At 63.7% G+C, this 24,951-nt stretch overlaps 4 protein-coding genes across 4 annotated transcripts; 2 read left to right on the forward strand and 2 right to left on the reverse strand.

The window, feature by feature from the left end:
* Positions 1-3,040: 3,040 nt before the first annotated feature.
* Positions 3,041-8,795, forward strand: LHX5 (LIM homeobox 5; the record flags this gene model as incomplete). Its single annotated transcript, XM_082774509.1, has 5 exons — positions 3,041-3,348; positions 5,014-5,237; positions 6,248-6,525; positions 7,190-7,355; positions 8,428-8,795. The coding sequence occupies exons 1-5, from the start codon at positions 3,176-3,178 to the stop codon at positions 8,793-8,795; spliced, it is 1,209 nt and encodes a 402-aa protein (XP_082630635.1). The 5' UTR covers positions 3,041-3,175.
* Positions 8,796-9,714: 919 nt separating this feature from the next.
* On the reverse strand, positions 9,715-13,948 carry SDSL (serine dehydratase like). Its single transcript, XM_082774074.1, has 7 exons — positions 13,151-13,948; positions 13,001-13,040; positions 12,624-12,763; positions 12,354-12,442; positions 12,033-12,260; positions 11,696-11,820; positions 9,715-11,615 (listed from the first exon to the last, which is right to left on the reverse strand). Exons 1-7 carry the CDS (start codon positions 13,631-13,633, stop codon positions 11,422-11,424), a joined length of 1,299 nt encoding a protein of 432 aa, XP_082630200.1. The 5' UTR covers positions 13,634-13,948; the 3' UTR covers positions 9,715-11,421.
* Positions 13,949-14,578: 630 nt separating this feature from the next.
* PLBD2 (phospholipase B domain containing 2) lies at positions 14,579-18,593 on the reverse strand. Its single transcript, XM_082774073.1, has 12 exons — positions 18,373-18,593; positions 17,658-17,751; positions 17,410-17,568; positions 17,226-17,326; positions 16,905-17,119; positions 16,718-16,812; positions 16,471-16,631; positions 16,275-16,370; positions 15,881-15,952; positions 15,604-15,756; positions 15,317-15,479; positions 14,579-15,231 (listed from the first exon to the last, which is right to left on the reverse strand). The coding sequence occupies exons 1-12, from the start codon at positions 18,588-18,590 to the stop codon at positions 15,064-15,066; spliced, it is 1,695 nt and encodes a 564-aa protein (XP_082630199.1). The 5' UTR covers positions 18,591-18,593; the 3' UTR covers positions 14,579-15,063.
* A 1,255-nt stretch (positions 18,594-19,848) lies between these two features.
* On the forward strand, positions 19,849-24,878 carry SLC8B1 (solute carrier family 8 member B1). The gene is made up of 15 exons (XM_082774469.1): positions 19,849-20,800; positions 21,028-21,180; positions 21,255-21,307; positions 21,421-21,478; positions 21,573-21,678; positions 21,765-21,932; positions 22,008-22,115; positions 22,195-22,251; positions 22,358-22,488; positions 22,579-22,720; positions 22,960-23,081; positions 23,232-23,385; positions 23,501-23,581; positions 23,906-23,970; positions 24,048-24,878. Exons 1-15 carry the CDS (start codon positions 20,648-20,650, stop codon positions 24,243-24,245), a joined length of 1,749 nt encoding a protein of 582 aa, XP_082630595.1. The 5' UTR covers positions 19,849-20,647; the 3' UTR covers positions 24,246-24,878.
* The last annotated feature ends 73 nt before the right edge of the window (positions 24,879-24,951 follow it).

Genomic DNA, 24,951 nt, shown 5'->3' on the forward strand with positions numbered 1-24,951 from the left:
GTTGATACACTTTATTCTTGAAAGGGGATTTTTTTTTTATTATTTTTTTTTTAGGGTGTAAATTCCATCGACATCTTCTACGAGCGACGCCGCTTCTCCGTGCGCTCCCCTGTTAAAACACAACGGGTTCGTTAGGTGCCATCAGTGTGCCGCTGCCTCAATCACCCCGGGGGAATGCGGCCAGCGGGGGTGGGCTGGGGGGCTCCTGGGGTGCGTTTTTCTTCTCCCCTCCCCGTTGCCTTTATTTGTTCCTTTACTTTCAAACGAAACGGGGAGCGGGAGGGGGGAAGAGGCAGCGCCTGGCAGCGCCTCGCGCCCCCTCCAAGCCCCCCTCGCCCTTCTCCTGGGTCTGGAGAGGTCCCGGGGGGTCCTGGAGAGGTCTCCGGGGGGTGCCCAGGAAGGTTCCGAGTGGACCCCGGGCGGGTTCTAGGGAGTCCCGGTGTTGTGCCGGGGAGGATCCCGGGGGTGTCCGGGGGGGTTCTTCGGGAAGAATCGGCCAGCCCCGTGGAGGGGGGGTGGGTTACGGGAGGCTCCGCCAAGCCGTGGGAACGGGGGTGCGCGGGGGCGCACAAGCTCCGCACCCCCTATCCGGCACCTCCACGCGTGCCCGTGGCAGCGTGTGCTCGGCGCCTCCCCACGCCCTCCCGGTGTGTCCCCCTCCCCAAAACCGTTCCCCCCCCACCGTGGAAACGGGTCCGAGCCCACCGAGGGCCGCGGCCCCCGACGGGGCGCACCGGGAGCCCCCCGCGGCCCGGCTGTGCCCGTGGGGAGGGCGCGGGTGCGCGCAGGAGCGCGGGCACGCTGCCCCGGCCTGGAGGTGTGCACGCGTGGGGGTGCGTGTCCACGCGTGTGCGCGCACCTCCCGCGGGCACACGCCTTTGGGCACCCGCACCTACCTCGGGAACAAGTCCGTGGGAACGCGGCTCTGCTGCGCGGCTCCGGGGCGCAGCGCGGGGGGGAATTGCCGGGCCCCCCCCGGGGCCGGTGTTGGGGCCGGTACCGGGGCCGTGACCCCCGGCCCCGACCCTCCCCGAGGTCTCTCCCCGGCGTGGAAATTCAGCGGCGAAACCCCCCGAGGGCAAACTTCGGGCGCAGCGCGCTGGGGAAGGGCGCAGCGGGCGCTCCCGTCGCCTCCTCTCGTGCTGCTCCTTCCCTCCTTAGCCGGTGCCTTCTTCATTTATTTCCTTCTCTCTCCTTCTTTCTCACCTCCTCTCTTTGTTTTCCTTCGTTTCCTTCCTTCCTCGCTCGCGCTTTCTCCAGCTTTCCTTTTCGTGCCCTTTATTTTCCATCCTTTCTTTCATTCCTTCCCGTTTCTCTCTTCTTCTGTTTCCGTGCTCCCGATGGTCTTCCTGCCTGGTTTCTTCCCTTATTTTCTTTCATTTCTTCTTTTTTTTTTTTTTTTCGTTCACCTCTTCCTAGCTTCCTTTACCTTTTTTCTTTCTGATTTTCTTTTTTATTATTTTTCGTTTTTCCTTCATTCTTTCCATCCGTTTTCGTTTATTTTTGTTCTTTATTTTTTCCTCACTCTCCCGTTTTCCTTTCTCTTCTCTTTTTTTCTTGTTTCTTTTTTCTCTGCTTTCGTCTGCAGGTTTTTTCACTTTTCACTCTTTTTTTAAAAAAAATATTATTATTTTTCGTTTCTTTCTCTGTTCTCTTTTTCTTTACCTTTTGTTTTATTTCTTTCTTTTCGGTGGCCTCCTCTCCGTATTTTCTCTCCTCCATCCTCTTGCCCCGAACCACACAAATCCGCCTCCTTTTCCCTCTCCCGGCGATGCCCTTAACGCTGCGGATTTGTTTTATTTTTTTCTTTGGCTTTCCTCTGCCGTTCCCCTCGCCGGCTGCGGGGTTTCGGGGGGCGGCCGAGGGAATTCGGGGGGTCCCCAGGGGCCGGATCCCCGGGGGCAGCCGGTTCGGCACAGCCCCGCCGCACCTGCAGCTGGGGAGAAAAAACAGCGGAGAAGTGCGGCGGCCCCGTCCCGGCCTCCTCCTCCTCTTCTTCCTCTTTTTTCTCCCCTTCCTCTTCTTCCTCCCCTTCCTCCTCTTCCTCTCCTTCCTCCCCTTCCACCCCTTCCTCCTCTTCCTCCCCTTCCTCCCCGTTCATCCCCGCATCGCGGGGCCCCCACGGCAGCTCCACAAAGCCCCGCGGGGGGCCCGCAGCGCAACTTTGCGCCCCCTCCCTTTTTCTTTCCCCCCCTCCCCAAAAATCCTCCTCCCCCCTTCTCCCCCAATTCCCCTCCCCTCCCTCGTTCCTTTTACCTCCCGGCCCGGCCAAAATAAATGATACGCAATAACAATACTAATAACACCAAAAGCGATCCCGTCGAGAAAACAGGTGCTGCCTTCCCCATCCCGAGCCGGGATGGGGAGTCCTCCCCGAGCATCCCTCTGGGATAAATTAAATTATAGAAGGAGGGAAATTTAAAAAAATACAATTAAAAGCCCGAGCGGAGCCCCCCGGGCGGCCCCCCCCAAGCCAGGTGCGTACTCACTTGGCGGCGCAGGTACAAGCCACCCTCAACAATAGAGGCGCGTTGTTTTTTTCCCTCTGTGCCAAGCGCAGGGCTGGAGCCAATTTAGATATGCTATAAATTAAGAGGTTGCCATGGCCACCGGGATGCCATTGGCCACCGGGCGGCCGACGCGGGCCCCCACGTCACCAAATCTGAATAAGGATGCGCGAATTAACTAAGGCGGGGGACAAAGCTGGCCATGGGGACAGCATGAGAGTGGCGGCGCGGCGGCGGCGGAGCACAGCGAGGCACCGGGGCTGCCGGCTGCAGGGGGGGCGTTCATGCACCCCTCCTGCCCTGCCCGCTGCCGCACAGCCCCCCAGCACGACGGAGGGGCCGGGGGCGTCCCTTCGGGCTTTTTCGGGGCCGTTTTGGATTTTTGGGGGGGGGTCTTTTTTTTTTTTTTTTTTTTTTTTTTTTTCTTTGGGCTTTTGGGTTTTGTGTTTTTATTTTTTCCATCCCCGCCGGAGAGAAGAGGGGGAAGAACTTGACAGCTCCGCTCCCCTCCTTTAATTTTTGAGATTTTTTTTTTCCTGGTGTGTTCTTATTTTTTATTTTTTTATTATTATTATTTTTTTTTTTTTTCCCGACGGTTGAATTTTTGTGAGACCTCGCTCGGGGCTCTGACTTCTCGGTGGCGAGGCTCCTTTCCCCCGGCGGAGGTGATGATGGTGCATTGTGCGGGCTGCGAGAGGCCGATCCTGGACCGCTTTCTGCTCAACGTCTTGGACAGGGCATGGCACATCAAATGCGTCCAGTGCTGCGAGTGCAAGTGCAACCTGACCGAGAAATGCTTCTCCAGGGAAGGCAAACTCTACTGCAAAAATGACTTTTTCAGGTGAGTGGCACCCCCCCCAAAAAAAAAAAAAACGACAAAAACAACAAAAAACATACCCCACACCGAGGGGATGCGGTGCCGCCGCCGCTCCCAGCCCGGCGGGGAAGAGGAGAGGGGCTGGGGGGCTCCCCAAGGGATGAGGAGGACTCCCCAAAGGATGGGGGGGCTCCTCAAGAGATGGGGGGCCTCCCCCTGAGAGTTGGGGGTCTCCCACTGGGATCTGGGGGGTCTCCCCTCGAGATCTGGGGGTCTCCCCATCCCCATCCTTCCTTCCCGGGAGCTGGGGGGCTCCTCCTGGGTTCTGGGGGTCTCCCCAGGGATTTGGGGCTCTCTTCCCTGGTTCTGGGGGGTCTCCCCCCGGGATCTGGGGGGCTCCCCCCATCCCCGTCCGTCCCTCCCGGGGCTCCAACCCGCGGTGCCCGGGCAGGGCGCGGCGAAGATGGGGCCAGGGGCTGCGCTGCAGCCCGAGGTTGGGGGGGGGCTGTGCTTTATCTCCCCCCGCCCCAGCTCCTTGTGTGACCTTGCCTCCAAAAGCAGCCGGGCCCGCGGCCCTCTCCGCCGACCCCCCCCCCCCAAAAAAAAAAAAAAAAAAAAAAAAAAAGGCACAAAAAAAACACCCCGGGGCCCCGCCGAAGCCGGTGCCAAAATCTCGCCTTTTGCCACCAAAACGCTGCGGGCGGCGCTTCCCCGCCGGGCCGCTCCTTGGCCCCCCTATTTCCCCCCGGCCCCGGGGGCCCCCCCGCGCTCCTCCGCTCCTTAAATGCCCCTAATGACTCCGATAAGGTGCCGGGGAGGAAATTAGGGGCCGGGATGGGAAGGGGAAAATGACTTACGACCCGTAATGCTTTCACTACATCAACGTCACGGGCGGCAGCGCGGGCAGCAGAAGTTGTGCCGAGGCCAGGAGGAAAAAAGGGGGGACCCCCCGGACCCCCCCCAGCCCCATTCCCCCCCCCCCGGCCTGGCAGCCCCCGGCTCCCCCGGGCCTGGCAGCCACAGCCACAGCCACCGTGTGCGGCTTTTGGTTTTCTCCTTTTTGTTTTCTTTCTTTATTTCTTTTTCTTTTTATTTTTTTTCCTCGAGGAAATCGTTTTCTGCATTTTTTCGTTTCCCGGGAAAAAAAAAAATAAATAAAAATTAAGATAAATAAAAGGAATGAAAAGGGGAAAAATAAAAATAAAATAAAACATCGGCCGGGGAAAAGCGCTGCGCGCAGGGGAGGGAAGCCGGAGCTGTGCAAAGCAGCGGCTCCGAGCTGGAAAAATTAAAATAAAATACAACGGGGGGGTGGAAGGGGGGTGCAGGATGGCCCCGAGCCCCCGGCCCCGGGGTCCTTTCGGGCCCCGCCGCCGCCCCCCGGTTTGCTCCTGGTGCTCCCCGCTACCCCGAGCGCCCGGCCCGGTGCCCTCCGGCCACGATATGCGGGATGGGGAGGGGGGACGAGAAATCCCCCCCTGCTGGGCTAGGAGGAGCGACCCCCCCCCTTCACCCCCTACCCTTTTGGAGAGGGGGCGACCCCCGTGTCCTCTAGGAGAGGACCCCAAACCCGAGCTCCCCGGGGAAATGGGGTTGTGGGGTACGAAGCATTCCCGTGCGGTGCCGTGTGCGCTCCCCAAAATCGTGCCTCTCACCTCTCTTTTTCTTTTTTAATCCCCCCCCCCCCAGGAGGTTTGGTACCAAATGCGCCGGCTGCTCCCAAGGCATCTCCCCCAGCGACCTGGTCCGGAAAGCGCGGAACAAAGTGTTCCACCTGAACTGTTTCACCTGCATGGTCTGCAACAAGCAGCTCTCCACGGGCGAGGAACTCTATATCATAGACGAGAACAAATTTGTTTGCAAAGAGGATTATTTGAACTCCCCCACCCTGAAGGAAGGCAGCCTCAACTCAGGTACGCGCCGCGTGGCCTCGGGGACACCGAGGGGGACGCATCCTGCGCCGGTGCCCACCCCGGTGCCGGGGTTTTTCTTTCTGGCCCCGCGTTCCCCCTCGTGGAGCAGGGTTGGGATGGGGGCCAGACGCCTTCTAAGCCCCCGTTGCTCCCCACGGATGCTCGTGGTGCCCCCCCACGCACGCCCACCTCCCCGCTTTACACCGAGCCCCCCCCCCACCCCACCGCGAGTGTGCCCGGTGCCCCCCGCGCCGCGGGCCTGATCCTTCGCCTCCTTTCACCCAGAGGCAAAGCTCCCATTTGACTTCCTTGGAAGCTGTCTCTGCGGCAGGACGGCAGGATCAGGCCCGCTCGTGCTGTCCCAGCAATGCCAGCCGCCCGTGCTCACCCCCTTCCGTGGGCTCTCTCTCCGTCCAGCACCCGGGGCCGGATCCTGCCACGCCAGTCAGTGGGGCCGCTGCTGCGAGCGAGGCGAGTAGAGCTTGGCCTGGGGGGGTGCTGGCATCAGGGGCCCCGGGGGGGGCAGTGAGGGGGCGGCTGGGAGGGGAGGGTGTGAGCCAGGCTCAAGGCAGTGACTGGACCCCCCCCAAAATCCCCCCCGACCCTCGCATTTCTCCCAGCGGCGCATCCCCCGGTGCGAGCGGCACGGTGGGGGGGAGAGGGGGAGCGCCGGGGGCTGTGGTGTGCTCAGAGGGGGACGCCCCCTCCCCAAAATGCCCCCCCCCCGGCTGCTGAACCCCCAAGCAGTTTGTGGGGGGGAGCTTCATAGGGTCACCAGCTCAGATGCCGGCGTGCGGGGCCGGGCCGGGCGATGCTTGCCACGAGCTCCGTGCGTTGTTTAGGGGGGGGCGCAAAGGCGATCCGCACCCAGCACCCCCAAAAATCCCCCTCCCCATTTCCTGCAAGCATCCGGGCTCGGTGGGAAGGGGAGGGCAGAGGAGAAGGGGGTCGCTCTCTCTCCTAAGCCATCCGCCCCCCCCCCCCCTTTCCTCTCTGGGTCTCCTTTACAGTGTCCTCATGTACAGACAGGAGTTTGTCCCCGGATCTCCAGGACCCCATGCAGGACGACCCCAAGGAGACGGACAACTCCACCTCGTCGGACAAGGAGACCACCAACAACGAGAACGAGGAGCAGAACTCGGGCACCAAGCGCCGGGGGCCCCGCACCACCATTAAGGCCAAGCAGCTGGAGACCCTCAAAGCCGCCTTCGCCGCCACCCCAAAGCCCACCCGGCACATCCGCGAGCAGCTGGCGCAGGAGACCGGCCTCAACATGAGAGTCATCCAGGTGAGCCCCCCCCGTGTGACGTCACGGGATGGACGGTGACGTCATCACCTCGACGGTGACGTCAGGGTCGGGGTGGTGATGTCCTCCCCCGGGGGCCGGGGCAATTTGGGGTGGGGACGGAGGGCCAGCGGGACCCCCGGTGCTGAGCATCGGTCACCGGTGAGGGCGGAAGGCGCTGCCCCCAGGGGGGCAAAGAGAGGCCGATGGCCCCTGCCCGGCACGTCCCTGCTGCTCTTCCCCACCCCAAAAAAAAAACATAAAAATCCCAGTGGAAATATAGGGATTAATGAGTTTAATAGGGCTAATAGGGGAGGGCGCTCCCGCCGCGCTGGTGCCGTCCTCACTCCGTGCACAGGGCAGCGGGTGTGTGTGTGCCCCCACGTGTGCGGGTCCTCGGGTTCAGGAGGGGGGCAATAATTTAGCCCCCCCTCCAGCCAGGAGTAGATTCGGTTCAGGTGAGGGAATACCCCAAAAGAAGGCATCCGCCTCGTCCCTTTTATCCCCATCCATCCCCAGGAAATCCCTCCCCAGGCGGTGACATTTTTACCCCTTTCCCCATCCACCCCTGGCCGATTTATTTTGGGGAGGGGGTTATCCCGGAGGATTTGGGGAGGCGTGCAGGGGGGGGGATCCTTAGGGGCTGACGTTGGCCCCCCTGCTGCAGGTCTGGTTCCAGAACCGCCGGTCCAAGGAGCGCCGGATGAAGCAGCTGAGCGCGCTGGGTGCCCGCCGGCACGCCTTCTTCCGCAGCCCCCGCAGGATGCGGCCCCTGGGCGGCCGCCTCGACGAGTCCGAGATGCTCGGCTCGACGCCCTACACCTACTACGGAGGTGAGGGACCGGCCGCGGGAGCCCCTTCCCCATCCCTCTTCCCTTTTCCTTTCCCCCTCGCCATCCCCTTTGTCCCTCTCCTCCCCGATCCCCGTGCTGCTGCCAGGCTCAGGGTGACGGTGGCGGTGGCAGTGGTGGCGGCGGTGGCAGCGGTGGCGGCGCGGCCCCTCTCCGGCGAACAAAGCCCCAGCTGCGGGCTTTTGTGCCCCTTTCAGGCCGCATTTGTTCCCATTACCTCCCGGGCCCGCAGCATATGGAAGGTCACCGCCACCCCCAACGCCCCCCGACGCCCCGCCGGGATGGGACGGGCAGTGGGGAGCCCCCACGGCTTTTGGGGCAACACCTCCTAATTTTGGACAAAACGCCCCCACCACCTCCCCTACACCCCTACTGCTGCCAGGGTCCTGGTGCTGCATCTCCAAAGCTCCCCCGAGCCCGGGGGCTTTGGGGGCACCCCTTGAGGTTAGGGTCTCAAGTCCTTCCAGGCTGATAAATGGGATTATATTCCCCATTATGTATATATGCATCATATATTTATATATATTTATATATCCATATGTGTTATATATATATTTATAAGTGTTTTATATACCCATATGCGTTAAATATATATTTTATATATATATTTCCCCCCCATATATTATCTATTCCCCATTTATATATATTTCCCCTATCTATCTCCCCATTACATATACACACATTTCCCCCACTCCTTTTATTTATTTATTTATATATGTGTGTATACATAAATACATATAAAAATAGAAATATTTCTACACCTGTAAATACTTTTCCCCATAAAATAATGGGATCACGCCCACCTCACCCCGGTTACCCCAGCCCCTCACCCTCCCCTTCCCCTATTTCCTCCCCTTCCCACCCCAAAAATGCCACGGTGTTAGGATGGGGGGGTTATCAGGGGGGGTCTTTTTACCTCCACGAGGTGCTGAGTGCCCCAAAAGCACCATTTTGGGGTGGGGGGGCTGTGATGGGGTCATGCCCATGGTGGTGCGGGGGGCTCGGGGTGACGGCACCGGGGGCCGGCTCCAACCTTTCCCCCCCCCAATTGCAGATTACCAAGGTGACTACTACGGGCCGGGAGGCAACTATGACTTTTTCCCCCACGGGCCCCCCTCCCAGGCCCAGTCCCCGGCCGACCCCAGCTACCTTCAGAACTCAGGACCCGGCTCCACGCCCCTGGGACCCTTGGAGCCCCCCCTAAGCGGACACCACTCCTCAGAAAACCAAAGGTACACGGATATGATCTCGCACCCCGACACCCCCAGCCCCGAGCCGGGGATGACGGGCTCGCTGCACCCCATCCCGGGGGAGGTCTTCAGCGGGGGGCCGAGCCCCCCCTTCTCCATGTCCAGCAATAGCGGCTACAGCGGGGCGCTCGCGCACCCCAACCCGGAGCTGAGCGAGGCGGCGGTGTGGTAGAGCCGGGGGGGGGACGCGCCTCTTCCCCACCCCCCCCCCAACAAATCCCCACCCCACACCTCCCTCCAGCCCCCCCGGGGCACACCGGCTGACGGACACCCCCCCCCTTTTCCCCCAAATAAAACCACAACCCCGATGCCACGGCCGCCCTCCGATGCCAAAACGCATCCTCCCCGGCACCGCAGCCCCATCCCGATGCTGGGGGCACCCCGCTACCTCCCCCTCCCCACACTGTGCCCCCTCTTTTATTGGGGTGGGGGCAACACAACGTGCCCTGAGACCCCCCCTTTGTGCCCCCCGCCGGCGTCGGGACCACCACCTCTCGGACCAAAGCTGAACTCGCCTGGACACGGGTCCCACCGGTGCCGGGGGGCTGCTGCGGGGCTCCCCCCCCCCCCCAGTGCTAATTAGCCTCTTTTTAATGATCCCCATCCTTCGTCCCGATATAACAGGGCCGGGGGGGGGGACACGGGGAATAGCAGCCCCCCCCTCAGCCCCTCGCTTTCGTTGTTCCCCCGTTTTGTTCCCCAGGAGGAGGTGGGTTGGGACCCGCTGGGTGGTTTTTTTTTTGGCGAGGCCGCGGGGAGGGGGGGACGGGAGGCCGGGCAGGGGGCTCCCCGAGCATCCCGCTGAGCTCGGCCAACCTAAATTTTAGGGGAAGAAGGGGTGGGGGGGGGAGGCGAAGAAGCGCCCGGGACCGGAAAGAGGCAGAAAAAAAATAATAAAAAATAATAAAAAAAAAAGGAGACAAACAAAGAAACGCGGCACAAAACCGGCGCGCGGCGCAAACGAAGGCCGAGCCTCCGCCGAGCCCAGCGCGTCCCGGCGGCCCCGCGGGTCCGAGGATGTATTATAGTTTTTGCTTCTAGTTTCTTTATTTTGTATAAAGGAGAAACAAATAAAGTATGTTTTTGTGTTTACTGATTATTTATCGTACTTGCAGTCAGCGGAGGCTCCGAGTTTTATTCTGGTTTCGGAGGCTGGGGATGGGGTGGTGCTGGGGTGGGGGGGGGGGAGAGGAGGATGAAGGTGGGGGGAAAAAAGATAGGAAAAAGGAAGGAGAAGGGGAAAAGAAAGATGAAAAAAAGTTGTTTTCTGAAGGCGCCGTGGGTTTCCTGTCCCCGCTGCCTCTCACGGAGGCCGCTGGTGTGAGCGCCTGGCGTTGTTCGGTGTGGATAAAAACCCCTGAGCTACCTGCTCCGGGCCCCGGCCCCCTTCATCGGGGGCCTGCGAGGAGAAGCAGACACCCCCGTGCCCCCCAGCACACGAAGCGGCCCCAAACTAATATTTAAAATGCAAAATCGCGGCCGAGGTCCGGCCTCCCCCCCCTCGCCTTGCAGTAAAAAGATATAAACCGAATAAATTACCTTCCCGCGCCGGCTTCCCAGAGCCCCTCTCGCTGACCTGAATTTTAAGTCCCGCTGCTGATTTATGGCCAGCCAGCCGCTCCGCTGCCTCTTTTTATTTTTATTTTTTAATTTTTTTTCCCCCCCGCCCCGTTCAGCCAAGTGGAGGAATTTTTCCTTCCCGTGCCACCATGGGAGGGGACGCCGAGAAAAGCGCGCGGCGCACGGGGAAACTGAGGCACGAGCGCAGGCGGTGGGGACAGGAGAGGTGCTGCCCCTGCGGGTGGCACCGCGTCCCGGTGACCTCTGCCCGGCCTCGTTATGGGGATTAAAGCACAAGGGCGCGTGCCGCCTGCTCGTTATTATTAGCGTGCTGCTGTCATTAGCCTTACGCTAATTATCACGCCCCAGCCGCGCGGCCGAGGGTGGTTTGCGGGGTGCTGGGGCACCCCTGGGATTTGGGATGCTGGCGGGGGCTCCGTGCAAGGAGGTTGAGGTGGGAAAGGTGGAAAGTAATCGGGGCCAGGACCCGGGATAAAAAATGGCAGGGGGAGGGCGGGCTGACTCCCGATAATTAATAGTGCGCCTCGTAATAGGATTCTCCAGCCTTCGGTGCTCCCTGGAAACACCTTTTTACATAAGCTACTGCCCACGACGGAGCAGCAGGGCTTTGATTTATGGGGTTTGGTCCTCCAGGAGGCATTGCGGGGGCTGGCCGGGCCGGGGGGATTTATTGGGGAAAAGGGAAAAAGGGAAAGAAGGGAGGAGAAGGCTTCAGGGCAGGCAGGCGGGCAAGGGGAACGGGCTTCAGCAGCTGCTCCAGGGGGAGGTTGAGGAGGGTTTTGGGGCTGGAAAGGGCAAAACGGGCACTGGGGCTAAATGGATCAACTGGTGGGAGCTGGGGCAAAGGTGGTAAGCTGGGGGGCAGTCGGGGTTGGGGGCCCTGGTGGGAGAGAGACCCCAAATCAGGGGATGGGGGGGCACATGTGCTTTGGGATGGACGAACGGACACATGGCTGGGGACCCCCCCAATAAATCCCCGTAAGCAGCAGGTCCGCGCACGCTGTTCCCTTCTGACAGCACAGGAGGGACGGGCGAGGGTTGTAATAATTAATAATCATTAGAATAATAACGCATCGAGACAGTGGCAAATTAGCCAGAGCAGGAGCGCTCGCTGATTGAGGCTCCAGCCGCGGCGTCCCCGGGGCCGTGCCTCAGTTTCCCCACCCCACTCAGCACCTTTGGGGCGATGTGGGGAAGGGGGGGGACACCCAGGGGGGTCACTCCAGCCCCAGCTGGCTCTTCAGGCCCCGCAGCTGTGCCGCCGTGATGCTGCTGCCGCCGCAGACCACCAGCACCACACTGCCCAGGGGGGTCCCCAGGCGCCCCTCGCGCTGCAGCCGCTGCAGCCGCCCCGAGTAGAGCACGGCCAGCGCCGCCCCGCACGCCGGCTGCACCAGCATCCTCTCGTCATCTGTAGGGATGAGGACGTCCTGAGAGCCCGACCCCGTTGTTGGGTACCTCTCTCGGTGTTCCCGTCCCCCCCCTGCTCACCCAGGAACTGCTCCACGGCGCGCACGGCCTCGGCGTCCTCCACCACCTGGGAGATGACCCGGCTCTCCTGTGCGCACTGCAGTGCCCGCGCCGACACCGTCTGCGCCCCCAGGCACTTGGCCACGCTGGGAAAATAGGGTCAGGGTGGCCCTGGGACACGCCATCCCCTCGGGGACCCATCGTGGGGGTGGCAGAGCTGGCTGGGAACGGCCAGCTCATGACACCCACGGCCCAGTGCCATGTGCCGAGGACGCAGAGCCCCCCAGCACCTTTCCAAGGGGGGTCCGTGGTCACGTTGGGGACCCCCTGCTGATGGAGAGGTGTCCCCAGCGCTCACCTGGTGATGTCGGGCAGGGTGACGAGGTGGCCGGCCTCCAGCGCTGCGTGGAAGCTGTGCGCCCCCCAGGTCTCGGCGGCAACGATGGGGACGTCGGGCCACCCCACCTGCTGCAGCCCGGCCACCACGCCGGCCAGCAGCCCCCCGCCACCCACCGCCAGCACGATGGCATCAGGCTTGGCCTCCAGCGAGTCCTTCAGCTCCTGGACCAGGCTGGCGTGGCCCTGCCTGGGGGATTTTGGTGGCGGTGGGCACCCCAAACCCGCCCGACCCTCGGGGATGGGGATGCGGGGCGCGGAGCTGAGCCCCGGCGGCACTCACCACACCAAGGGGTGGTCGAAGGGGTGGACGCTGACCCAGCCGGGGGTGTTGGTGAGCTCCAGGGCTCTGTGGTTGGCTTCATCCCACACCTGGGGGGTGCGAGGGGTGCTCAGCGGGGCCGCATCCAGCCCTGGGGCCCTGGCGATGTGCCCCTTGTCACCGCAGAGAAACCCAAAACCCAACGCAGGAGGGAGCGTTTTTGGGGTCCGTGCTCATCCACAGGCACCGAGGTGCCCCCCCAAGCCCCAATTTTTGGGGTGGGCACCCTACCTTGCCGCAGACCTCCACCGTTGCCCCCAGCTCCTGCAGCCTGCGCACGGTGCCGGGGCCGGTGCTGCTGGGCACCACCACAGTGGCCGGCAGCCCCAGCTTCCTGGCTGCGTACGCCGCGGCCATGCCCGCGTTGCCCCCTGCCAAAAAAAAAACGGGGGGGGCTTTCATTTGAAGGGTTCGACCCCCCCCTCCCCTCCTCCAGGGTCAGGTCTCCTCCATCCCCCCAGGGTGATCCATGTAGGGGGGCGCACAGTTTCTCCCCCATGCAGCACCCCACTGGGAGCAACCCCAAAACTGAGGGAGTGGGGGGCACGAGGATGAGGGGCTGGGAAGCAGGGGGTGTCCCCCATCCTCCCTCCCCCAAAAAAAATTACCTGAGGAGCACACGAAGTGCTGGCAGCCCTTCTTGGCAGCCTGGAAAACAGGAGGAAGAAGAGGAAAGGACACAGCCACGTGGCCGCAAAACCGAGGGCAGCACCGGGTGCCCCCATTACACCCCCCCATGACCCCCCTGCCACGCTCACCTCCTGGCAGAAGTGCCCGATGCCCCGGATCTTGAAGGAGCCGGTGGGCTGCACGTTCTCCAGCTTCATGTAGACCTTGGTCCCCGCCACACAGGACAGGGGCAGGCTCTCCAGGAGGGGGGACACGAGGTGGAAGGGCCTCTCAGCCTCCATGGCCGCGCTCTGCCAGGTGTTGGGGTCACCGCCAGTGTCCCCAAACCCCCCTAAAACCCACAGAAAGCAGCCTGAGGACTGGGAGAGCCGCAGGTGGGCTCGGTCCCCAGGGGTACCTGGTGCCCGCGGTGCGTCCCCGCGCCTCCTGCCCCGCTCCCGGAGCGACGTCTGGGGAGGGAAGGCGGCGAGGTGACGTCGGAGGGGCCGTGCCGGTGGCCGCAGGCCCCGTGCCAGCACGCCGAGCTCAGGCCTGGCCAGAAATGTGCTTCCCCAGCAGATTTCAGGACTCTGCCTCCTTCGGCTGATTGTGGCCAACTCCCTCCCCCCCATAAAAAAAAAAAAAAAAACACAAGTGGCCGCGCCAGGGTTTGTTGGCACCGCAGCCCCTCTCCCTTGGCAATTGGCACAAACACGCAAAATTTTGGCAAGATCCTCCTGGTCCTTTGTCCTGGAGGAGGAGGAGGAGGAGGGTGAGGGTTGGAGGAAGGTCAGCAGGGTTCCCACCCCTCTGCTTCTCCACCCCACCAGCTGGAGGGCTCGGAGGTGCCACCGGGGACACGGAGCAGGGACAGCCACGTCCCCATGGAGCTGTCGGTGGCAGCGAGGGCTCACGCCGTCAGTAGGCTTCAGAGTGAACAGCCCACGGAGCGGGCACCTGACACTGAGCCGTGCCCCTCTCGGGACACTGGGGACAGAAAAGGGGTGGTGACAGTGACATTTTGTGCTCCCCCTCGCACAAAATGCGAGTGATGGGGGGGGCCCAGCCTGGTCTGGGGAGGCCTCGGGACGGGGGCCAGGGCGGCCTCGGTGGGAACCTCGCTCCTTCAAAGCGCTGCCGAACGCCAGCTCATTAATCCCCCGGTAATGACCTCGTTATTCCTAACGAGCCGCGCTGCGGCGGAGGGGATCAAGGGGGCTGCAGTAAGAGGATTTCAGGACGTGGGTTTTGGGGCTGGGGGGGCGGACACAGGTGGCAGAGGAGGGGGAACAAAGGGGACAAGGACGAGCACCCTGTCCTGGGGGTGAGTGGTGCTCCCCGCTCCGTGGCTGCTCTCCCCTCTCAGCTGTTGAGAACCAACTCCAGACACCCGAAATAACCCCAAGGGGTCAGCACCAGAGCACAGCATGGAGCAGAGGCAAGGAAACCCAGCCAGCCAGCAGCCTGGAGACAGCAGCACCCCATTAACCACCTCCCTTTTTGCAGGAGAGGACCTCAGTGTGAGCCCAACCCCGATACGAGGCACCAGAGAGTCTCGGCGCAGCACAAAGCACGGCTCCACCGCGCGCAGACCGCTTTATTTGTCGAACCCAAACCCGGTCACTCACCTCCTCTTTTGCCACGGGGCTGTCCTGGTGCCTGCCCCAGCCTCCCAGCACCCCCCTTTATGGGAAGGGCCCCCCAGAGCGAGAGCAGCCCCCCCAGGGAAGCGCCCCACGGGGCACAGCGCTCATTTTTGGGGTTGGGGACAGAGCCCTCTGATCCTGGGCACGGCGGCACAGCGGGGGCACAGCCCCTTACGCAGCGTGGGGCACCCCACGGGACGGCAATGAGCAGCGAGAGAAGCAGGGGGAGAAAAATATAGGGGACAGGGGACGGGGCAGAGCCGGTCCCCCCACCCCATGCGCCCCCCAAAGCCAGCCCTAGTGAGAAGGAAGAGCCAGCAGCTGATGCGCCGCGGAGTTTGCCCCCCAAAAAAAAGGGTCTGGACAGACGGACGCGGATGGACGAGCGGCCACCACGTGCCGGGGTCGCTCCGGGCTCAGTCCCAGCGGACCTTGACGGGGGGGAACTTCCAGAGGTCGGGGTGCCCCATGTGCAGCAGGTGGCTGCAGGGGGACGTGCTCCAGCGGAAGGGGGGCACGTCGTCCCACGCCGGGCCGCTGGCGGCCACCAGCCCGTAGGTGGAGGCCATGCCGAAGGAGGTGACCTGGTGCCAGGAGGGAAAAAAGGAGAAATAAGAGGGTTGCGTGGGGTCCCGGGGGGGATTTGGGGGGGGATAGGGGAGTCCCCACCTTCATGTCCGTGCCGCCGTGGCAGCGCTGGCGCAGGGCGGCGAAGGGGTAGGTGCCGTTGGAGGGGTTGAGGTCGGAGCGGGCGGAGATGGCGTTCTCGGCGTTCTGGGGGGGGTCGCAGCCCCGGCACCGCGACAGCGGGTCCTGCAGGTAGTTGTTGGACCTGGCAAGGGGCGGGAAATGAAATAATTAGATCACTGAGAGCGCAGCCGCAAAGGCTGGGGGTCCGCGGGGAGGCGGAGGCGACACCCAGGAGGGGGTTTTTGGGGGCAGGGGGCAGCCCCCACCTCATCAGGCGGACCATGGAGTCCACGTCGTGGACCTGCGAGTGGTTCCTGCGGAAGATTTGGGCGCGCGGGTTCTTGTCGTAGGTGAACCAGTCGCCGTACTGCTTCACCAGCTCCAGGTTCCCGCTGGCGTTGAAGATCTCCTCGAAGTACCTGGGGGCAGGGAGGCAGCGGGTGAGGGTGGCACCAACCTCCCCCCCTTTTTTATTATTAAATGGCATCAGTGGGACACCGATCGGGGTGGAGACGAGCAGAGTCGAGGCTGGAGGGAGCTTACGGCACGTTGTAGCTGGCCCAGTATCCCTGCTGGTACAGCACCTCTGTCTTATCAGCCACCATCACCAAGCCCCTGCAGCAGGAGGAAGGACACCGGTCACAGCAGGAGGCAAAATAAAAGGGGGACGGGAGGGACAGACCCACCCGGGGGTCCCCACCCTATTCGGGGGCCGTCACCTGCATGCAGAGAGCCACCAGCTGCAGCAGCGCCGTCACACCCGTGCCAGAAGGGCCACCGCAGCGGGAGGCAGCGTGCCACCGAGCCCGCGTTTCGCACCCAGGCCACCAAACAAATCCCACCTGGGCCACGCTGGGGCAGCCCGCGGGCTGGGCAGCCGGGATTTTAGGGCTCCGAGGGGCCGAGCTGGCTTTTGGGGAGGGCGAGGGGCACTCACGGGATCTGCTCCAGCACCGTCAGCACGCCTGGCTCGGGGCCAGCCTTCCCCGGAGAGAAGGCTTTGTAATCCACCACCATCCACTGGTTGTTGTACCTGCACGGGGAGGCGACCGCGTCCCTCGGGGTCACCCAGAGCATGCCCTGGGGGTGTCCCCATGCGGTGTCCCCCCTCCCCAGCACATCCCGGTGCTCACGTGCCGCTGTTGAACTGGGTGAAGATGGTGGCCCACTCGGCGCCGCTGCGGGCCAGCCGGTTGGCCACGATGTTCCTCAGCCACTCCAGGACGCTGCCCTGCGGCCGCAGGTACTTCCAGAGCGCCGCGTTGCTGTTGCCGATGGTGGTCTCCAGAGCTACCTGCGGGGAGGGGAAGGGGAAAGGGGGGAGTGAGCCGGGTTTGGGGGTGCCACCGGGGGGTCCCGCGGGTGCCGGGTGCCACCCACCAGCCCGCTGCTCAGGATGTAGAAGTCGTCTCCGGAGAAGATGGTGCCGGGGTAGGAGGAAAACACTTGGATGCTCCCCGGGATCTGAGCAGAGCCTGGAGAGGGATGCGAGAACGGGGTCAGGGGAGTCAGGATTTGGGGGGGAAGGGGGAAAAGATGTGCCCCCCACCCCATCCTGCCCACGCACCACCAGGTGCCACGCGGAAGGGCAGGGTGTACTTCTTGACGATGCGCAGCATGGTCTGGTAGGGGGCCCAGGTGTCGTGGGCCACCAGCAGGTCCCGGTGGCCCGGCAGCAGCTTGAGGAGCGCCGAGCAGGAGCCGGAGCCCAGCGGGCGCCGCGGGGCCGATCTGTTCAGGGCCTGCTCCAGGTCCTCCAGGTCCCCCCCCAGCTGCAGGAGGCTGCGGGGAGGCGAGGAGGTGGCGTGGGGCACCCCACGTGAGGAACCCAGACCCAAGACGTCCCCCGGCAGCCCCCAGCCCCAATTTTTGGGGGGACAGAGCTCACAGGAAGCCAAAAGGCGACAGGGAGAGGCTGCCGGTGGGGAAGGCCACGCGCCCGTTGTAGCTGTCCTCCAGGCCCTTCAGCTGCAGCAGCGCCAGGCGCACCTGCGGGGACGAGGAAAAACGAACCAAAAATCAACATTCTGCACCCAAACTGGAGGCGGGGACACCGAGGGGCACGGCCTCACCTGGTGCCAGTACTCGGGGCGCTGGCCGGACGCCATCTGCTCCTCCATCCAGGCCAGGTTGGCCTGCAGGTAGCCGCGGAGCTTCTCGCAGTAGGGGGTCTGGTAGCCGAAGGGCCCGCAGTAGCCCACCACCGTGTTCATCCAGTGCATGTAGATGAGCTGCGAGGCACGGCGCTGGCAGTGGGACAGGGACGGGGGGGTCCTGCCCGCCGGCCCCCCCCCCCCTGCCACCACCACCCCCCCGGTACCTGCTCGGTGACGGCGGCCTCGGCCAGCCCCGCGGCGTAGGCCTGCAGGCTGTCATTGAACGAGGCGTTGGTGGCCACCTCCAGGAAGGCCCAGCTGTGACAGCAGGGGGGTTATGGCCGGGAACGGTTCTCGCCGGGACCCCCCCAATTCTCCCCAGGACCCCCCAGTTCTCCCCCAGTTCCCCCCTAGTTCTTGACCAGGTCCCTCCAATTCTGCCCCTGGTTCTCCCCCAGTTCCCCCCCAGTTCCCCCCCAGCTCTCCCCCAGTTCCCTCCCAGTTCTCCCCCAGTCCCCCCAGTCCCCCCCCCTATTCTGACCCAGCCACCCCCTGGTTCTCCCCCCCAGTATCCCCCACAGCCCTCCCAGTCCTCTCCCTGGTTCTGCTCTCGATCCCCTTGCTTCACCCCCAGTTCCCCCCCCAGCTCTCCCCAAAGTCCCCAAGGTTCTTCCCCCAGTTCTCCCCTGGGCTCCCCCAATTCCCCCAATTCCCTCCCCAGTTCCCCCCTGGCCCCCCCCAGTCCCCTGAGCCCCCCCATGTCCCACCCCACATCCCCCTACCTCTCCCCCTTGACTCCCCCTATTCCGGGACCCCCTCAATCCCCCCAATTCCCCCCCACCTCCCCCCTTGGCTCCCCCCCAGTCCTTCCCCAGCTCCCACTGCCTCCCAATGCCCCCCCCCCAGTTTTCCTGCTGCCCCCCAGCCCCATCCCCGCACCCCACAGCCCGGCTGTGGTCGGTGAGCGCTGCCCAGGCGATGGCGTTGGGGTGGCGGCCGGGCAGGACCCGCAGCCGCCCGGAGCCGGGCTCCAGCAGCACGGAGGCGCCGCGGGCCGGAGGGGGGGGGACGGCGGCGGCGACCCCGACCCCAAACCCGACCCCAGCCCCGGGCAGGGCCAGGAGCAGCGCGGCCACCACCGCCCGCGGGGCCGCCATGGCTGGGGGGGGGCTAGAGGGGGCGGGGCTAACGTGGGCGTGGTCTAAGTGGGCGTGGTTTGGGGGAAGTGGGCGGGGTTTAGGGAAAAGGCGCGCCCCCCCGGGGGGGGCTCCGGGGGGGCTCGGGGGGGGCTCGGGGGGGGCTCGGGGGGGTTGCGCCCTAAGGGAGGGCTGTGGCTGGCTCTGTTATATGGGCAGCCTGCCCTATAGGAACCCCATAGGCACCCTGCAGGCACCCCAAAGGAAGCCCTATGGCATGGCACCCCGGCCCTATAGGTGCTCCGTGGGCTCCTGCACCCCGTGGTACGCCTTTCCCATAGGCGTCCCTACCCCAAAAACACCCCTGCCCTATAGACAATGCCATATATACCAATGCCATATAGACAATGCAGGCACCTCTGCCCCGTGGGCACCCTAGGGGGACCCCTGTCTGTTGGCATCCCTACCCCATAGGCACTCCATGGGCATTCTTACCCCATGACAACCCTATCCCATAGGCACCCCTACCCCATGGGCACCCCTACCCCACAGACACCCCATGGGCACCCCTGCCCTGTGTGACACCCTTACCCCATAGGCACCCCAGCCCCGTAGGCACCCCATGGGCACCCCACAGACACCCCACGGGCACCCCATGCGGCACCCCTGCCCTATGGGAACCCCAGCCCCTTAGGCACCCCTACCCTATAGACACCCCATGGGCACCCCTACCCCATGACACCCCTACCCCATGGGCACCCCATGGGCACCCCGTATCCACCCCTAACCCCCAGGCCCCGGGGGGGTGACAGGGGCGCAGCACCCCGGCCTTGTGCAATCCCCGCCTGTTTACCGCTGCGCCCAGCGGGCAAAGTCCCCGGGAGGCTCCTACCGGGGGGGGGGGGTGACACCCAAACCTGATCCCCCCCCCAATATGGGGCACGGAGCCCCCAGCCCCTACCCCCGCTGTGTCCCCACGTCCCCCCCTCGTGTCCCCCCGCGCCCAAAGCGCTGCTGCGCCTTTAAGGGCGGACGGGGGCGGCCCCTTTAGGGCGGGGGGGGGCAGCAGCCGCCCGCGCACAGCGCCGAGGCCGCGCCGGCACGGTGGGTACGGGGGGGGGGTCCCGGGGGGGTCCCCTTGTCCCCATATCCCCATATCCCCATATCCCCGTGTCCCCAACCCGTCCCCAGCCCCGACCCCATCGCGGCCCCACTGGGCCCCCCCACACCCCGGGTTGGGGTCCCCGGTCGTGGTTTCGGGGGGGGGGGCGGTGTGGGGGGGGTCTCCCCGTGCCCCCCCCTTACCCCCGGCTCCCCCCGCAGGGAGCCGGGCACGGGGCTGGTGGCCTCCCCCCGCTCCTAGCCCTGTTGGCGCCCTGTGCCTGGTTTTACCCCTATTTTTACCCCTATATCCCTATTTTTACCCCTATGTCCCTATTTTAACCCCTAAATCCCTATTTCTTATCTCTATATTCCTGTTTTTATCCCCATTTCCCTATTTTTGCCCCTTTACCCCTACTTTTATCCCTGTCTTTTATCCTGGCACCCCTACTTTTATCCCTGTACCCCTATTCTTACCCCCATACCCTTACTTTTATCCCTGTAGCCCTAATTTATCCCGATATTCCTATTTTTTATGCCTAGCTTTTATCCCTGTACCCCTACTTTTATCCCTATACCCCTAGCCTTATCCCTATACCCTTACTTTTAAACCTATACCCCTATTTTTTATCCTTATCTCTTATCCCTGCACTGTTTTTATCCCTATACTCCTATTTTGTGTCCCTTTTATCCCTATAACCCTCCTTTTATCCCTATAACCCTCATTTTATCGCTATATTCCTATTTTTTATCCCTTTTATCCCTACACCCCTACTTTTATCCCTATACCCCAACTCTTATCACTATACCCCTACTTTTTTCCCTATATTCCTATTTTTTACCCCTGCTTTCACCCCTATACCCACTTCTCCCATCCCCACCTCCCCCCATGGACCCCCCCCACCCCGCTCAGCCCCTGCCCCTCCTCCCCAAGCCCTAGGTGCCCCCACCCGCTCTCCCCAGCCCCATAGGGTGCCATGGGGACGCTGTGGGTGCTGAGCCTGGCCGGGGCGCTGAGCCTGGCCGGGGCGCTGGCGGGTGACAGCGGGGCACCGCGAGCGGTGACACCGGCGGCGCTGGACACGGGGAGCACCAGGGAGGACCCCTTGGGACACGGACGGGGCCTGGACGTGAGTAGGGGCATGAAGAGGGGTGAGGAGGGAGAGATTTGGGTGCTGGGGGGGTCCTGTCCTTACACCCCTCATCCGCTGTGTATATAGGGCACGGATGGGGAAACTGAGGCAGGGAGGGGATGCGGTACAGCAGCGCGGTGTCACCCACGGGGTGGGTGCTGGCTCTGGGAGGGGGACACATGGCCAGGGACCCCCGTGTGAGCCCCCCCGGCCCTGCCCCGCAGTGCAGGGAGGTGAGGAAGCACAACAGCTCCGAGTGGTGCCGCTTCGTGCGGGGCAACCCCGACTGCCGGCTGGACGGCGGCTTCCTCGACTACCTCGGCGGCGTCTTCTGCGTCTTCCCCCCGGGGCTGCTGCCGCTGGCCGTCACCCTCTACGTAAGGACGGGGACCTGGGGGGCCGTGGGCTGTGCCCCCCATGCCTTGAGGCTGAGCCCTGTCCCCCCCCTCAGGCCCTGTGGCTCCTCTACCTCTTCGTCATCCTCGGCGTGACGGCCGAGAAGTTGTGAGTACCCCGAGGGGACGAGGGGACGCCCCCCGAGCTGTGGTGGCCTCGGGTGGTCCCGTCACCCCCCCCAACCCGAGACCACCACCGCCGCCTCCTTTGTGCCCTCACAGCTTCTGCCCCAACCTCTCGGCCATCTCCACCAACCTGAAGCTGTCCCACAACGTGGCAGTATCCTTGGGACGGGGACCTGGGGGGGGACACACACACATACGGGGGGTCCGGGCCGTGATCCGGGGGCTGCTCCTTGACGGCTCCCCTCCATGGCGTCACCTTCCTGGCCTTCGGCAACGGGGCACCCGACGTCTTCAGCGCCGTGGTGGCCTTCTCTGACCCACGGACAGCAGGGCTGGCTGTTGGGGCCGTCTTCGGTAAGGGTCCCCGTGACGGTGTGGGTTGTTAGGAGGGACCCTGAGGGACACCCCCCAGCGCTCCCCTCACCCCGTTGTGTCAACAGGCGCTGGTATTTTTGTGACCACGGTGGTGGCCGGCGGCATCGCCCTGGTCAAGCCCTTCACGGCCGCCTCCAGGCCCTTCCTCAGGGACGCCATTTTCTACATGGTGGCCGTCTTCCTCACCTTCCTCGTCCTCTACCTGGGCCGCATCACGCTGGGAGAGGCGCTGGGTGAGTGACGGCTGCCGGGGCGGCTTGAGCGTCCCCTGGGGGGGTCCATAACCCCTTCTCCTCGCCCCCCGCCAGGTTACCTGGGGCTCTACGTCTTCTACGTCTTCGCCGTGGTGCTCTGCACCTGGATTCACCGCAGGCAGCGCGGGGACGGGCTGGCCCCCCCCGGACCCTGGGAGCCAGGTAAGGGCCGCCTCATGGTGCCATCGGGACCCCCGTGTCCCCCCCTCACTGCCCCCTTGCTCTTCCTTGCCTCCCCCAGAGATGCCGACGGATGCTGAGGAGCGGGAGTCCTCAGGCACCAACAGCGGGGACTACGGTAGGTCAGGTTTTGGGGGGGGTTTGGGGCCATCTCTGCTAAATCTTGGGGGGGTTCTGTGGTGTGGGGAGCCCCCCCGGCACGCTCAGCACCCCGACCCCCCCAGGTGAGGAGTACCGGCCCCTGCTCCCCTACCAAGAGACCTCCCTGCGCATCCTCGCCAGCGCCCTCAGCCCCTTGGACCAGCGCAAGTGGAGGAGGAAGCCCTGGTACTGGCGGCTCTTCAAGGTCTTCAAGGTGAGGAGGAAGGGGGGGACATGATGAGTGTCACCCCTGGGCAGGGACAGCGTGTTTGGGGACGGGTCACACCCGTGGGATGCCCCCCAGGTCCCCGTGGAGCTGGTGCTGCTGCTCACCGTGCCCGTGGTGGACCCCGACAAGGACGACCTGAACTGGAAGAGACCCCTCAACTGCCTGCACATCGTCACCAGCCCCCTGCTCTGCGTCCTCACCCTCAAGTCGGGTGCCTGTAAGAGCCCACAGCGACCCCAGGCTTCCCCCGTGTCCCCTGAGGAGGGGACACGACCAAGCTGGCCACAAAGCCCCAGGCCGGGTAGCTCCATGCTCTCTGTCCCCCATGGGGTCTCCCCCAGCAGGGTGGGGTAGAGGTGGCTTTAGGGACGAGGCTTGACCCCACACCACCGGCCTGGTGGGATCCTGCCCAGCCTGTGGGGCCGCATTGACGTGTTCTCTCCCCGCTGCGTGCAGATGGGTTGTACCAGATCCAGGGCATCTTCCCAGTCTGGGGCCTGGTCATGCTGGTTGGCTTCGTCCTGGCCATCATCATCTTCCTCACCACGACCAACGAGGAGCCACCCAAGTACCACTGCGTAAGGTGTCCCCAGCCCCGAACGCACACCAGGGGCCGGAGCAGCCCCACTGGGAGCTGTGGGACCTGAGCACCTTCCCGGTCCCTGGTGTCCCCAGGAGGGACACAGCTGGCTGGAGGGGACGCACCCAGCTTCTCCTCCTCCTGCCAGGTATTTGCCTTCCTCGGCTTCTTGGCCAGCGCCATGTGGATCAACGCCGCGGCCACGGAGCTGGTGAACATCCTGCGGACCCTGGGCATCATCTTCCAGCTGAGCAACACGGTGCTGGGCCTGACGCTGCTGGCCTGGGGCAACAGCATCGGGGGTAAGGGCTCTGCAGGGCCCCAGCTGTGTGGCTGGAGCTGCCGGCAGCAAGACTTCACCTGCTGAACCCCAGCGGGGTGCAGGTGTCCTCCAGCATCTCCCCTTTCTCCCACCAGACACCTTCTCCGACCTCACCATGGCACGGCAGGGCTACCCCCGCATGGCCTTCTCCGCCTGCTTCGGGGGCATCATCTTCAGTATCCTTGGGGCACGCGGTGCTGGGGGTTTGGGTGCTGGGGGGACAGATCGGGGTTGTTCTGGGGCCAGTCCCTGCTCCTGGGGGACCTGGAGCTGGGCAGGATCCATCCTGGGATGAGGATCAGGGCTGGTCCTTGGGGTCTGCTCAAGGGAAGGATGGGAAGAGGCCGTGCCTCCCTGGGGAGCCTGGGACCATGCTGAAGCCTCTTGTGCTTGAGGCTTGGGTAGCCTCAGAGGGGCTGGGAGGAAGGGGGACAGTGCTGTCCCCATCCCCAGGGCTGGAGGGGAAATTGCGCTGCTCCTCCATCCTGAACCAGCCCCAGACATCCTGGTGGGCGTGGGACTGGGCTGCCTGCTGCAGATGACGAGCAGCCAGCTGGTGGTGAAGGTAAGGCTGACGGCTACAGCACGGGGAGGGGACCGGCCCCGCCAGGACCCCGCTGCCACCCAGCATCTCTCCGGCAGCTGGAGCCCGACAGCCTCCTGGTCTGGATCCTGGCCGGAGCCCTGGGGCTGAGCCTGGTCTTCTCCTTCGTGGCGGTGCCGGCGCAGTGCTTCCAGCTGGGCAAGGCGTACGGCGTCTGCCTCATCCTCTACTACCTGGCCTTCCTCTGCGTGGCCCTGCTGACCGAGTTCAGGGTGATCCGCCTGGCCGCCGCCTGACCGCCCGCCCTCCCTGCCCTCGGCGCCACGGCTCCAGCCTCCGCCTGCTCGTGCGTTTTGAGAAGGGAGAAGGAGGCGCTGGGCAGCAGCCGAGTCCTCGCCCCGCTCTGGTTAACCTCGGTTAACTCCAAACAGGGAGGAGGTGAAAGGCTCGGCCACCCCCAGGCGCAAGGGAGCGGGGCAGGCGCAGGGGAGGTTGCTCCTGGGCACCCGCTTCCCGTCCCCGTCCCCATCCTGGGGCTGGAGGACCCTGCGTGGGGAAACTGCAAAGTAAAGGCTTGAGTGCAATTTGGGGACTGGCTGTCGTTGCAGAGGGCAGCGAATGTTCGTAACGTGGGGGGAAGAGCAAAAGAGGGGTTGAGGTGAGGCGAGGCAGCAGGGCAGAGTGCAAGCGAAGCTGGAAAGCAGCCCACAGGAGGCTGGTTTCTCCTCTTGTTTTTTTTTTTTTAGCAATGTTTTTCAACCTGCCTTTAGGAATACTTCTGCTCCTGAGAGCGCAGACAGAGCTGTAGCAAAGGACTTGGTGCAGAGGTTTCCGTGCACACTGTTAGCCTCTGGCAAAACTAGGTTTAGACACTGTAAGAGGGAAAAAAAAACACAAATTAATTGCAATTAAAAACCACACAACCTCAACTCGTGGTGCTTGCTGCGAGGGCGCTGGGTGCAGGGCTGGGCTGCTCGGGGCCCTGAGCGGGGCTGGGGGTTC

This window comes from Aythya marila (assembly GCF_965140915.1).
Source record: "Aythya marila genome assembly, chromosome: 17".
Lineage (NCBI taxonomy): Eukaryota > Metazoa > Chordata > Aves > Anseriformes > Anatidae > Aythya > Aythya marila.

Coding starts and splice junctions, on each gene's coding strand:
- SLC8B1 (XM_082774469.1), top strand. CDS start 20,648: ATGGGGACGCTGTGGGTGCTGAGCCTGGCCGGGGCGCTGAGCCTGGCC. Junction 22,489..22,578: donor GGCTCTTCAAGGTCTTCAAG/GTGAGGAGGAAG, acceptor GATGCCCCCCAG/GTCCCCGTGGAGCTGGTGCT. Junction 23,082..23,231: donor AGCCACCCAAGTACCACTGC/GTAAGGTGTCCC, acceptor TCCTCCTGCCAG/GTATTTGCCTTCCTCGGCTT.
- SDSL (XM_082774074.1), bottom strand. CDS start 13,633: ATGGGGGGGAGGGAGTTGGCCACAATCAGCCGAAGGAGGCAGAGTCCT. Junction 12,764..13,000: donor GCACTTCGTGTGCTCCTCAG/GTAATTTTTTTT, acceptor TTTTTTTGGCAG/GGGGCAACGCGGGCATGGCC. Junction 12,443..12,623: donor CGGTGGAGGTCTGCGGCAAG/GTAGGGTGCCCA, acceptor CGCACCCCCCAG/GTGTGGGATGAAGCCAACCA.
- PLBD2 (XM_082774073.1), bottom strand. CDS start 18,590: ATGGCGGCCCCGCGGGCGGTGGTGGCCGCGCTGCTCCTGGCCCTGCCC. Junction 17,327..17,409: donor GCCCCGAGTACTGGCACCAG/GTGAGGCCGTGC, acceptor TCGTCCCCGCAG/GTGCGCCTGGCGCTGCTGCA. Junction 17,120..17,225: donor CTGTCGCCTTTTGGCTTCCT/GTGAGCTCTGTC, acceptor GCCTCCCCGCAG/CCTCCTGCAGCTGGGGGGGG.